Raw genomic sequence first — 14,835 nt, forward strand, 5'->3', positions numbered from 1 at the left:
GGGCTGGCTTCTCTAATTCTCAATTCATCCCTTTCAGTGAGAATGCAACACTATCTGGTAAATAAGAAATCTTGAGACAATGAATAAATAATAAACATTGCAGTAAAACATTTGGGCGTTTTGGAAAGCGGGGACAGCTCGCTGTTTCTTTTGTTGCAAGAATGCTGGTGTTATGGTGTGGGGTCTCAGTGGGTGAGGGGGGGAACCCTTGGGCTGGGGGTCACTGGCCCCTCACTGCCTCGGGTCAGTAAGCGTGTGCAGGAGCTCTGCTTCTCAGTTCCTTTTTTTTTTTTTTTTTTAAATGTATTCATTTATTCAGACTATGACAAGGTACTTAGTGAACCTCCAAACATTTTCAATAATTGACTTTTGAATACTTGCCTGTGATTTTAGCTGAGATGTGTTGGTTATCCATGTTCTACTTTTTCCTTTAATTATCCACCTCTGTTCCCAGTTCGTCTTCTAAAATTATTTGTTTACTGATTTTCGTGCCCTAAGACTTTGCTGTTCTATGGTATGGTCTTACCTCATTGTCAGTCTCCAAAAGGGAGGAATTCTGGGCTAGATAAGAAGTGCTATTTTAAGGGCTGGGTTTAATGATGTCAGAGGCATTTTCTTAGCATGACTCCTCTGCTGATCCATCTTTTCTTCCCACTTGGCTATCTGTCTTATTCTTTATCTGTGAGTTTCTTTCCTGAGTGACAAGGATGATTCACATTCCTTGTATCATACAGCAACAGAAAAAGCTTAGGCACAATCCTTAACCTGTGAAAAATGCCTCCCTCCTCCACTTATTTAGCTCTTAAATAACCAGGAAGATTTTTATTAATTCTATCTCCTAAGCAGTGAAGGAGGAGGAGTACGAGGGAAGAGAAATCTTAACTACATAAAGGGAGAAATCAATAAATTTAATCATCTTGGGCAAATTTTTTCCAAACCACTGGAAGTGCTTGAAAATAGGAGTTTGTAATGGAAGTATTGCCTCAGCCATAAATATAAAGGTTTGTTTTACACAGAAGCCTTGAAACAGATGATCAATATTATTTATTTTTTTATTTATTTTTTATTTCTTTTCACTCCTGTATCTGCTTTTCATTGATGTGAAGCTTCCCATTGCTGGGAAAGTGATAATGTAAACGTAGTGTTGGAAAAATTAATCATGAGGTATATCTGAAGTGTTTCTAATTATGTGCTGTTTATTCTGCCTTCCAACAGGTCAATATTAATGACATTGGGATCATTTAGCATGGTGCTCACACAAATGTTAATCATCATTACCAATGATTCCAATCTTTTTAATATAGATAGTAAAATATCTCTGTGCTATTAACTGAATAAGATATGCTCAGGATTTTATATTCAGGTTCAGATTTTTATGTGATGTTTATATAAAACATAATTACACAATTTAATGCAGCTTTTGAAGCAAGATGTCCTTAGGAAACACTTTTTTCTGTTCTTTGACTTGGCATGACACATAAAATAGGAGGCAACTGCTGATCATGTCAGTGAAAGAACAACGGTTTCCTTGTGTGGCTTTTTTTTTTAATTGTTGTTGTGTCACACTGACCATCATTACCTAAGAGCAGATACCAACAGGGTCATCAGCCATACTAATCTCCATACCTGAATTTTTGCAGTACTTACTGTTTTGTAGTGAATTCCATGAATAAAAGTCAATTGACTAAATACTGATTGAAAAGTAAGATGTAAAGACTGGAATAGCACATATAATGTATTGATAGATTCAGCTTTCCTATTTGTTATTCCATTTTAACATGGTATGTAGGCTACAGGTAGACAAGCAAAGAGGTTATAGACTGGTTTGAATTTTCCTTTGGCATTGTTGTTATTTATATGAGCGGGGTGAAGGAATATATTACCACAATGCTGCATGTCAGTGATTTGATTTACTTTGTATCATTAAATTGTAATCAACTAAATCCTGTGGTTTTTGTGACAACCAAAGGAAATGGCAGCTGAAGAGCACAGTAAGTGCAGAAGAGCCTCATTAACATTTTTTTGGTTGTTTTGGTAGATGAATTCCAGGCTTCTGGGCCTGGATGCTCTTACTTTGGAAAGAAAATTCTGTCTTTTTTTGTGTGTCAAGATTTTTAAAGGAAATTGATATCTCTGTGAGCAAGAAGAACGTGTAAAACTCTTTGGCTCACACTCTGAAGCTTTGTTTGTAGTCTTTGCTGCTTGCAGCATTTTCAAGTACTCCAATGCTACTGGAGATGTAATTTTCCAGTGTTGCTATTCCAAGTGTGAATTGCTTAGTTTTTGCCTGACTAATCTTGTCTCACAAGCCTTCTAGCTCTGTTCCAGGGTTAATTCACAAGTTCTGCAGTGACTCAGCCTGTTTCCACACATTCTGTTTTCACCATTGCTTGGGGTTTTTCTGGACCCTTTGCCCGGCATTCAGCCCACAAAACTGAAATGCCTGACTTAAAGCCATGGGTATCCTAAGCTCCCCATGCAACTGCAAGCAGAAGCATAGGTGTTGGCAAAGGGTTGGTCAGATTTTAGGTGAGCTGAATTACTGTCCAAAAGTGCCTTTATCTCTCTCCTGGCTGTTTGGTTGCCTTAGGCTAAATCAGTCTAGTTTGTTTTGTCATCAAGAAATGCTTTTCGCTTTTCATAAGCTGTTACTGATCACGCTGATGTGAAGAGTATGAGCCTTCCAGTGTTTTCCAGCTGGCTGTTGCCTCGTATTAGAAAGAAGCTTTTGTTGCTCATCCTGAAGTTGTGTTCAGTGTGAAAAAAATTAGATAGTGAAATAATTGTGGGGAGTAAGAGGTCTCATTGAACACTTGCCTGTGGTGTCTCCAATTATCTCCAATAGTCCGCTTGTAGGATTGCATCCTCACTGATGGTTTTAGATAAATACTGGTCTTCATCTGCATTAGTATAGACCAGATTAAAAAATTGCATATTAGTAATGAAACGAATAGATGAGTAGTTTTTACATTGCTATGGAAACATCATTTTGAGCATCCTCTCCTCTGCAGAAATGATTGCAACATCATGTGAATATTTGAGTAGAACCATAGTGAGATGGTTTTAGACTGTGGGACAACCTTCCCTTCTGTTTTTCCCAGTTCCTTTTAGTCTTTTACCAGCTTCTTGCACTTTATTGCTGGATCTGCCATCATGGAGTTTTCTTTCTCCTGAGTGAGGACTCAAAAGCTTTCAAGATCTACATTTATTCCACATCCTTTCAGTACTTTTCATTCTGTCTTGCAGATTAATAAATGAACGCCTTTAATTTGCTTAAATGGAGGAAGCCCTAAAGAATTATATATGTATAAACAAAGCACACGTTCCTCCTTGTGCACTCACAGTTTTCTTTCTAAAGAACCAACCCAAGTTAAATACTTGCATTAGCCCGCTGGTTTTAAAAACCTTCATCAGCCTTTTGGAAGAAGGCATTGATGCCAACAGCCTTATGTCTCTGGCCTTGACACACGTAGTTTCTGCCTGGGAACAGCGTAGTCCAAGGCCTAAATATACATGTACTCAGAATGCGTGGTAGTTGATATTTTTCAAGCCAGTACTTGTGATCAGACCCACATTTCCCATTTGATTTCTTTTTCTAATGGATCAAAACACAATTTCAGAATGTAATGACTGCTCCTGAATGGGAAATTTGACAGCCCGAAGGTGAGTCCCAGGGACTTTGAGATGGTTCCTTCACTGGTGGGTGCAATTTCCTGCTTGGTTCATTTTTGTGGTGATAGTGATTTTTATTTTAAAAGGATTTAAAGCAGATAACTATAGGATATTCTGTGTTTAATTGTATACTTTTGCTTATATATTTGAACTAAGTGTCTAGACTTAGAGACAGGATATTTTTTTTTCTCATTCTGTAGTTTTCTAACAGTACAAATTTTAGAAATAAACTACAGAGCTTCATGAAACTTAGAACACACTTGTGATGGAGAAAATAATGCTTTTGCTTTCATATTTGCAAGTGTTTTTATGGAATTATAGATGTCCTCTGATGTGCTGTTGTCTCCCACATCTATTTTAAGTGTAAGATGGCCATCATTAGGAGAGACAGTTAGCTTTTCCCCTCATCCAAATGTCATATTGATGTTTAAATATGAAAGTTGGCAGTGTTTTTATTTTAAATACCAAGTTGGTGTGCTTTCAAATAACTATTTCATTATTACATGTTGCAGTTTTAAGCTACTGTTAGCATTTTAAGTCTGTGACAACAACAAATTCAGTAATCATTGATTTCTCAATTGGCCTTGGCAATGAAGTGTTAACTTCGGCTTCGTTTCAAATGCTTGCTCCATTTTGATGAAGTGTAAGTACTCAGTGCTTTAAAGTACATAGTTTTACTCCAGTATACATATGAAATAGCCACTAAAAGTCATATTTGAAACTTTTAATGTTATCTTGCAGTATTTGCTTGGAAAAACATTTGTGAAGAAAAACAAGGAGCACATTGCTTCTTTTGCTGTAAGGCTGCCCTCACGTGTCTGGGGCACAGAGGAGATACCAGGTTAAGCAGGTGGTTGCAATTAGATCATAATTTACCATTACCGTAAATTATATGGATTGCATTTTTAAAGGATTTACTGCTGATATTTTGTAGCTTATTGTTTCACTTGGGTTTCTTTTAATTTTTTTTTAAGTCCATCAAAGTTATGCTTCCTTACAATCTAGTCTTTATACTGTTATTTTTGCTATAGGATATGTCACTAATTCCATTCCGTTGTTACGGGCTCATCATGGAAGGAGGCAGAAAAAGCTATTACATCGTTCTTAAAAACTCATTGTGTTACCTTATATGATTTTCTAGGGAGTGTGCTTCAGCCTCGTGTTCTTGTGGCACATTCAGTATTTTTAAATTGCTTTCATGGGTGACTAGAATTGTCTGAATAGCCGCATGCTAAATGCAATTGCTGTCAGGCTTTCTCAAGTGTTAGATTTCTGAATAATGACAGTGTTATGAAAGCTTCATCTGTACATGCACAAAACTGTGAAATAACTATCCTGTGTAATTACATGCTTTCATATGTTTGCCTTTCTCTGCTACCTCCCTGAAGCTCATAGCTTTTCCCCTTTTCATACATTTGGAGATTGTGTAGACTAGTGAAAAAAAGTAGCAAAGAAATGTGGGCATTTCCTTGCAGTAGGGTACTCATTGGTCTAAGAAATGTTTAGTACAAATAAGGCTGCTGTCTTGGAAAGGATGGAAAGGTAATGGCTATTTGACTCAAAAGCTCCTTGGATGCCACAGGGTATTCACTGGTCTCTAAGATTTCTCCTCGTAAGTGAGGTTCCCAGAAGCACAAATGGCTCCAAAACACTTGTTCAGTGTCACCATGATTAATTTCCTGCAGCTTCTCATGGACAGCCACAAGTGTAGCAAAGCAGCCATAGGCACAGCATTGCAAGCGCTACTGTCCCTGAAATACCTGTTTTAATCTGTTGGGTGATTGCATGTCTGTACATATGACCATTGTGTATATACAAAATTGTACAGATACAAAGGGTTTGTTGGGTCACGTGTAACATATTTTACTACAGGATTAGTATTCGCAGTAAAATACACAGATTTTTGTTCAATCTAATTATAAATACGCTGCTTCTGTCATTTGTGCATTTTACTAGATAGTTTGTAGGATGTAATTTTAAGGGTTTTTTTGCATTTTAATCCTATTTCTATTAAGAAAACAAGGAAAAGAAATATTTCCTAATTTTAACTTATTTTCCTTCTTCATTTTTGTTTCAAGAGTAATACTCTTTACATCAAATTAAGCATCTCAGATCTTAACGGTCTATTCTCATTGCCTGGTCTAACAATGCGTTCAACTTGAAAGCCGTTTATATATTTTGAATACTAATTTCTTCAACTCTAATTGTTGTTGTTGTATTCTAAATTGCCTTTGCTTCAGCAGTGGCATTTGGGCAATGAGGTGATTCCAAACTAATCTTGTATTCCTACTGCACAAATATTAGACTAAAGATGGGCGGTTTATATGAAGCTTTCAGAAGCAGTGTGAATTTGCTCTATATGCTTTTAATCTCAATTTATTGACTAGTGTTTACCAGTTCTGAAGACTTTTCAAGTCTGATCCTAAATTCCAAATTCTTGTAGGGTAAAATGAGGAGAAGAGTTTTGTGTTCATGTAGTTGATATTCCCGAATAGCCCACACAAATGTATTTTTTTCCAGCCTGGTTTTATTGAGTGAATGTATTGTCCAACTTAGAAATTACTCAGACAACTGGAAATTAAAAACATAAAGCAATAAGACTCGTGATACATAATGTGGTTGTTAGAAACATTCTTGCATTATAATGCCATTCATATATTTGTGCAAAAATCTGTGAGCATTATGGATTGAATTAGTCAGGATTGCAGCTTCCAAAAAGTCTTACTTGCAGTGTCTTCTGAAATATTATTATTATTAATGATATTAAACTTGCTAAAACTTCGGTGGCACACCTCATCTTGCAATGTTACATCTTTGTCAAAGGAGTCTAAACTGTTAACTTTAAAATGAATTTATTTATTTTTTTAATGTGGAAAATTTACAATTCTCTGCAACATTCTAGGTGGGAACACATTATCTTGAAAATCAAAGACTCTGAATAGCCAGCCATGGCCCAAATGCTACTTACTATGCAGTTTGTGGCATAAAGATAAATGCTGGGTATTTAGTTATGAAATGAGCCTTTAAAATAGTAAACTAACTTACAGGTACGTACATATCCTGGAACCAGGCTGGCTCTAAAATGGAAGGCAGTTTCATAGTACCTGCTTTCTCTTCCAGTCTCTCCTTTATTTTTCTGTGTTTCATGTTTTCACTTTACCTCCACATGAATACCTTGATTATAATTGCCTGTTGCAACCCTTTAAGTGGAAAATGCTTGAAATGATTTTGCAACTCTTTGTTTTCTGTCTATGAAACAGAAACAGCAAACTTGTTGGTGTTTTTTAATGGGCAAAATAATTTTGGTTAAAAAGGCTTACTTTAATCCTCTTGGGAAAAGTTATCTGAAAAAACATTGTCCCGTTTTTCACAAGTGTGTTGTTTTTTTTTTTTTTTGAGCCAACCTTTCTCCTCTTCAGCTGCAAATGGGCATTTAACAAAATAGGTGCTAGACAGACAAATTAATATGGCCAAAACAATAGCAAGCTGACATAGCTGTGATTTTGTTGATCACACCCATCTTTTGTACAACAGGCGATCAAATCTATATGTTAGATATCAAATTTATACCTAGCAACAGAATAATTTTGATAGAAGTATCAGTGAAATTTCAAACTTAGGTCCATATTAGTGACTTTGTTGGTTGGGTAGCAATGATTGCTGTTGATAAAACTTCTGGGCAAATCTGAAATGTTGCTAAGTTAGTATGTTCGCAGCAGTTTTTCCCCTCTTCCCCAATGTCATGAGCAGCAGACATTCAGCATTCATCTTTGGCACAATGGGCCTAACATTATAAAATGTCTTGTTCTTTCCTTGTGCCTTTGGAAAAAGTGGTGGTAATAATGGTAGTTCAAAGCTAAATCTTCATGTCTTACTGTCAAGACTGTGTCTGTGGCAAAGACTGTGACTTACATTCTTTCTTAGTAAAAATTAATGTCATTCAGCCTTTGAGAGTGATTACGGAGTGTGCCTCCCTGTGTTTTGACTGCTACATAGTTTGTTGAAAGTCAAAATATACCTTGTGTCCATGAAGATGCTCTTTTCTCAATAAAGATAAGAGCCAGAAATTCCTGAGTTTTAAAAGTATTAATTTTTGAAGTGCTTGCTTTTTCACCACCTACTCATCTTTTTTTTTTTTCTTTTTTTTTCTTTTTTTTTTCCTTGACTAAGTAAGTCAAAGATCAACAAATGCTAATGGATAAAAGATAAGGAAGGACAAACAGTAAACGTGGAGGGGAAATAATTGTGTGTTGCCACAATAGCCATTCAGTTAAATGGATCTTCAGCACCAAAATGAAGCTGCCAGAGAGATAACAAAGTATGACTGTTTCCAATTTGTTCTGTAATGAATCTGATGCTCCAGTCGAACAGAAGGTCACTCTACTGTCATAAAAGAAAGGGTATAAATGCCCTATATAAGAGATTAAATTAGGAGTCCTATATGAGAGAATAATGCTGCTTATGGAGTTGTCAAATTTATAGACTCAATAATAGGCATTTATTGATATTGCGTGAAGAGTGTGATGACCATAATGTTACATGAATTGTTCTGTCAGAGGAATGTGGACTTATGCTCTTGACAGTGTCTTGTCTGACAGTCTCTGCTCCTGACCAATGTCAGTCGGCTGCATCTCAGTCCAGGGAATTCATAAATCTTCTGCACAAGTTGAAAGTTTGCTCATGCTTTAACAAGATCTATTTATTCTTTCATGAGTGGTTAAACTGATTGTAGATAAATAGAAACTGTAATGAAAATATTGTGGAAAAACATGGTTGCATTTTCTTAGGATAAAAGTGATTTTTATTACTTTAATTTTCTTTCACTCAGGATTTATACTGTATTTCTCAAGAGGAACATTTACTCGGGCATGATTTCTGAATTTTCAGAATCCCCAAATCCTGTTGACTTAGTTTGAATGTTTTTGAGCACTGACCTGGCCTAGCAGATAAAGAATTTTGTCTGATAGTATTTAAACACTATAGGGCAAGCAGTATGGAAGCTGATGATTTTCAGTGTGGTTGGTATATCATGAATACTTTTTGGTAAAACAGGGACAATACTCCAGAAGCTCCCTCTGCATACCTTCTAGATAGGAAAGTGTCTCATTTGGAGGGAAAATGGGGGAATATGGAGAGATTTAACAATACATAAGAGTGTAGAGGATAGTGTGACATGCATCAAAACTTCTCTAGAGGCCACCTGCTTTCAAGCCAAGGAATGATTGGAGCTTCTAGAATATGTTTTTTACCAGATTGGTGGCAGTGTAAAGTACACTGTTTTCACCCATGAGTGACTGACAGAAAAATTCAGTAGCTTTTAGATTCACGTGACCAAGGTCTACATTAGGTCTGTCCGGAGGACTTAAAAGGTCAATATATTAAGAGCCAATCCAAACCAAATAACACATTCATAAAACTACCTTCTTGAACTAATCCCTGAATAGTATTTTATCAAGAAATAGACTTCTCTGTCACAGGGCAAATACAGATTGTCCAGACATTGATGAGGATTTCTTTTTTCTTTCTCAAAAAGCCCAATTTTATTAGAACATAGCAGCATATCACTTCTCTTTGTCTTTCAGTCCGCACAAGGCGGTGGCCATCGAACGCTCCTCTATGGGCATGCCATCCTGCTGCGCCACTCCTACAGCGGCATGGTACGTAACAGGAGCTGGTAGCAGCAACGTTTTCTTTTCTGTATGAAAGTTGCATTTGAAAGTGTCCAGACTATTGTCCAGACTGGATAATTATTCACATCAAAGAGGCATTTTACCTGTGGTTAATGCAGACCTTTGTGAAGGGTAGGTGCCTGGAAATCTGAAACCAAGCTGGACATATCTGGGTAAGTGCTAGAATGAAGTCTGGCTCCATAAGGATGAGTTCTCTGTTTGTCATTCTATTGCGAGTTGGTGATTTCTCATTTCTTTTCCCTTGGATATTGCATATTGCATAAGCTGTGACTGAATCCACAGCTGGCATCTGGCTGGCAACCTGAACATATGTTGGAGACTGAGTGGAAAAGGAAATTCCTTCCTGCACATGTTTTGGACAGAAGCCTTACTCTTCAATTCCCTGATGAATTATGTGGAATTGACATTCGATGCAACCGGCTCCTTTATTTCCACTTTCAGTATTCTACCTCAGTGGAAAGATAACCTGGATAGTCTGAGAGGTTATTTTAGAACATATATCTTTGTCAGCCATTCGGTTAATCAGGCATATATGTTCTTGATAGTAACTAGTGGGGATAATTTAAAATTGTTAATCCCATGTTAGTTGGTTGATGGCTTTTTATATTTCAGTGGGCTATCAGACACGGGCAGAACTAGTAATGCACGCTTTTTTCTTTTGATAGTATCTATGCTGCCTCTCTACATCTCGATCTTCAATGGATAAGCTGGCATTTGATGTAGGATTGCAAGAAGACACAACAGGTAAACAGTAGTTTAAGACTATGTAATGAAGAATGCTTTCAGTCTAAAACTCAGAATGGAGACCTATAAATACATATAAATAATGTAAAAATCAAAACTATTTTAAGGACTGAAGAAACAAAACTCAATATTTCCATGTTTTACACATTCAGTGTCTTTACATTTTCTAATAGGTTATATCATTTCTTTTCCATAAGACACAAACATGTCTATTGATATTTAAATATAAATATATAATATTGAATATAGGTAAAGGAATATTCCCAAGTTGTTATTCCTGTGGAAACCTTCTGCTGAAAAATTGTTGAAATTGTATTATTTTAAATTCTATTAATGTTTTAGAACTGCTGGTGACTTGGATTTATTTGTATTTTTAAGACTGATAGAGCTTCTTACAACACCATCAGTTTGGTGTCATTGTTGAATTAGAAATAACAAGTTGGTGCGTGTTGTTTTTTTTTTTTTGGTGAAGCCTGGCTCTATCTAGGAGTAATAACAGTAATAACAGCAACAATTGAACAGTTCCAAGATCAAGGAGATTTTTTCTGAAAAGCATGCTTTTCATTCAGGAAGTATATCTGAAAACAAGGTTCATCATGGGAACCAAATTTGTGACTTTAATACTTGTAAGTACTCAGGAGAGTTAAAACACTAACAGTTAGTAGAAATGGAAGAACATAATTGAATTTGGCTTTATGACATCCTTCAAATATTATTGTATATGCTTATTTTTATTGCCCTTACTGATGGGTTGTTCCACTTTGTCTAAATTCTCGGTGGAATATTCTTGGATGTCTTCCCCAGAACCTGGAACGAAGGTGACAGGGAAGCTCTTTAGCAAAAGCAGCCTGGACCAGGTTGCCTGGAGAACACAGGGAACTGCCTCCTTACTCTGTTCTGGAATCACTGTTCCAGAGGTCTTGCTGTCTTCTGCATGTGTGTATTATCTCTAGCTGAGTATCTGATCTGACAAGGTGGTGCAGGAATGATATTAGTTACAAAAAACACATGGACACTTGGTTTGCCCAAGTGAAAACTGGGTCAGAACTTTAGGATTGAGAAAAATGTGAAAGCAATGGCAATAATGTTGGGCTGCTTTTTTTTTTTTTTCCCCTCTCTGCTCTTACTCAATAATGATATAGGTGAGGCATGCTGGTGGACCATCCATCCTGCTTCCAAGCAACGATCAGAAGGAGAAAAAGTACGTGTTGGAGATGATCTTATTTTAGTCAGTGTCTCTTCAGAAAGATATTTGGTAAGTTCTGTAAGAATATCTGTACAGTGCTTCCTCTACAGAAGAAAACAGTTGAAGTATTATACTAAAGTCTGGTTTACATTTCCACCTCCACAGAAGCATAGCTTAAGGTGTTTAAACTGGTATTTGATACCATTTTGCAAAACAAGATAGTGAAGCTCTGGAAAGTGTGACAATGGCATGTCAGTAATGTAATTTTGTTTCATTTCAGTAATGGAATAGAAGTTGAAAAATTTACTTATGAAGAAAAAAGAAAATACCGAAAAAGATCCGTCAAAATTTCAGAATTGAGGTTTTTACAGTTCCTATGAGTGTTCAGAATTAGCAGCACTGTCATATATGAATTAAAACTTTATACCAACATTTTAGAATGTTCAACTTGAGTACATAACATTTTGTGGACTTTTAAAGGTCCATATTTCCTTAGAATTATGTGCAATGTAATATATACAGGTACTGACATGTCATAATTAAATATAATTAAAATACTTAATAATTAAATATAATTGAAATATTTTTAAACATTCTGTGGTAGCTGCTTTTTATCCCTGGTTTAAATAACTTTCTTCCTCATCAAAGTATCTCCCATTTGTTCTGTAATGAAACTCTTCAACACTTTAAGATGAATTTCTTTTTATGTTCTTGGTGTTGCAAGCACCTGAACTATTCTATCTGGGGGGAAAAAAAAACCCAACAAAACCCAAAAACCCAACACAAAACAAAAACCAAACAAACGAACAAAAAACCAAACCAAACCAACAACAACAACAACAAGAGAAGATGAAAATAAGAAGAAACTCAGTCTGCTGGAAGCTTCTGTAAAATCAGCCCCAGTGATTTGGCAAATGTAGCTACACATAAAAAAATGGATTTTTAAAGAGGAAGTATCTTTAGCTTTGACAGGAGGACTGCCTCAGGTCTGCATTAAAGCTTATTCTATATTTTTCACTTTTTTTTTATGCTAAGAAACTTTATTTGTGAGTTTGTTACAGTATCTAGACAAAGAAGTGAAGAGTTTAATAAGACTTAAAAATAATGTTGTGGGGTTTTTTTGCTTTTTTTTTGGATAAAATTGAAAATGTTCTCCCTTCTTTTGGAAATATATAGAAAAATGATAAAATAATTATTATAATATAATTATAATTTCTAATTAGAAGCTTGGTAACTCATTTAATGAGTTATTTTTCTAAGACATTCTGACATCTTCACATTTAAAATTTTTTTAATAACTGCTTTAATGAGAATTGCAATTAGATTTACTGGAAAATCAACTTCTTGTGGATAAAATTAATGAGAATCTAATTCATGATAAAGCTTTATTTAAAGACATTGAATTTTTTTGAAATTCATTGAATTGCTGAATTGGATTGCTGAAGTTGAGTTTTGCTCCAAATTGTGTCTCTGTGTAGGTATATGCCTGAACTCATACTTTCTGCCCTCTAATTAGTAAATCAGTTCAACTTTTTATATTATTTGGGGTTTGTGCCTCAAATGTTGATTCTCAAGGTTGTCATATGTTCTTCCGTACAGCAAGAGACTTGATGCTGACTGCAGAGACCGATTTTCCTCAACACGTGGTGTTAATGCATATACTGTGTCTTCCATGCAAAATATCAGCATATTAAAAATAAATTACATTTTCAGTGTAGAGAGAAATGACACAAATCTATGTTCTTGATATTTTAATCTCTGTATTATAGTCTTAAAATGGTTTAGAGCTAGATTTTAATGAATAGTTATTCAACCTATTTCAGTTATTCAGTTCTGGTTTGATAATAAGAAGGAACAAGGATTCAGCAAATTAATTGTGCTCTTACATGCACTCACCCCCACATTTTTGTGAACAGATGTTTTTCCAGAATAAACTAAGAGCTCGTAAACTACTTAGCTTCTCAACCATTAAAATGTTTGTTTTTGCTACCTACTCAGTAGTTACATTAGCACTGTAAATAAAGCAATGATACCTCTATGAAAATTCCAACAGTTGATGAAGACTGAATTAACTAGTTACCGAGTGAATATTTTTCATGGAAGCTGTTTGTCCATCCTAAACTGTTAGTCTTAATCCATTAGACTGTCCACAATATAATTTCAAAGGATGTACTTTTGAAAATAATCACAATATTTTCATTTTGACTGAAGTGCCGTGTTATAGCCCCTATTTTCTACGACACTTCAAGAAATGTAGCAACTGATACCTTTTACAGCAGTTAGGACTGTGGAGAGATGAAGTTATTTTTATGAATCCACTTGGATAGTGAGACCAAATAGACTGTTGAATCCAGTCAAGGACTGTTTTTTGCAAGAGTGAGGAGCTCCTCAGATCTCTTGACAGAGAATAATGTTCAGCAGGATACTGAGGGTGAGGTTCATGTACATTGTGTACTTACAGTTAAAACCTTAGAAAAAGACAAGGTTTCTCTCAAATGTTCTGCGTCAATATGCTGTTAGGAATAGGGCTGGAATGTCACCTTTTTATATTGCAATATTGCTCTATGTTTTCAAGCAAGTCGCTAATTATCTCCAAATTAAAATAACCCCAACAAGTTAACAGTCCTGGGGCAAAGATGTACATGTAAAAATAACAGATGAATAGAGTTCATTCACAGGGCACAGCTTTTTCAAAATGTGGTCAGAACTTCATTTGTATAATACAAGGGGAGAGCAGAAGTATGCCAGCCTTGTAAGTTAGTCTTGTGGTTGTCTGAATGCAGCTTAATTAACATTCTTTTGCATCACTTTGTGACTTTATGATCTCGGTGTTATCAGTAGAGTAGTGTTTAGGCCTAACGTGATCGGCAACCACTATCAAAGTATTTGGAAAATGTCAGGACTTTCCTATAGTTCCCCTTCCTTGCTTTCCATCAAAACAATACTTTGCGACGATTGACTCAATATTTTGCCCTGAAGACTCATCTTTTTAGTTGCAGTGAACAAGTGCTAAACTGATAAGAAGTGTTAAAATAGTAAACTAAAGGTCCAGAGATGCGGGGTTTGGCTGATTGACTTACGGCGATGTCCCTGGGCACGTCATTCCATTGCTCTGACTCTCATTATCCCTACCTATACAATGGGATTTTAGATGTCTAGAATGTCTGAGGAAAAGCACTTACCTAAGTGCTTGTGACATTACATAAAGCGTGAGCTGCGCTGTTGCCAGATCCTTCAGAGAGGAAGCTTGGTGCTGCTGAACCCTTTATTTAGCACAGAGCGAAAAGATGTTCTGCTGTAAAAATTTCCACCAGTTTAGTTCAAGCCAGAGTTGTTCGGTTCCCTTTCTTGAGGCAGTGCAGGCCGATGAACAGATGTAGTATTTCCCCGTCTTGCACACATTAGCATGTACCCTTGCACTGAGGTTTGCCTGTGCCTATTATTAATTATATAGCATGATTGCTTTCAAAATTGCCAATTTTCAATTAATTGTAATTTCTTTCAAATTAATGAAGCCTCTGGGTAATTTAGACTTTTAAACAT

General features: G+C 35.9%; 1 protein-coding gene across 1 annotated transcript in view; it reads left to right on the plus strand.

Annotated features, from left to right (window-relative positions):
- RYR2 (ryanodine receptor 2) overlaps window positions 1–14,835 on the plus strand; it is a 364,098-nt gene that overhangs the window by 106,594 nt on the left and 242,669 nt on the right. The window contains exons 8-10 of the mRNA XM_065631500.1: window positions 9,255–9,329; window positions 10,028–10,106; window positions 11,249–11,361. Coding sequence (XP_065487572.1) covers window positions 9,255–9,329; window positions 10,028–10,106; window positions 11,249–11,361 — 267 coding nt within the window. The remainder of the gene's footprint in view (window positions 1–9,254; window positions 9,330–10,027; window positions 10,107–11,248; window positions 11,362–14,835) is intronic.

The sequence above is a fragment of the Caloenas nicobarica genome, chromosome 3 (assembly GCF_036013445.1).
Source record: "Caloenas nicobarica isolate bCalNic1 chromosome 3, bCalNic1.hap1, whole genome shotgun sequence".
Lineage (NCBI taxonomy): Eukaryota > Metazoa > Chordata > Aves > Columbiformes > Columbidae > Caloenas > Caloenas nicobarica.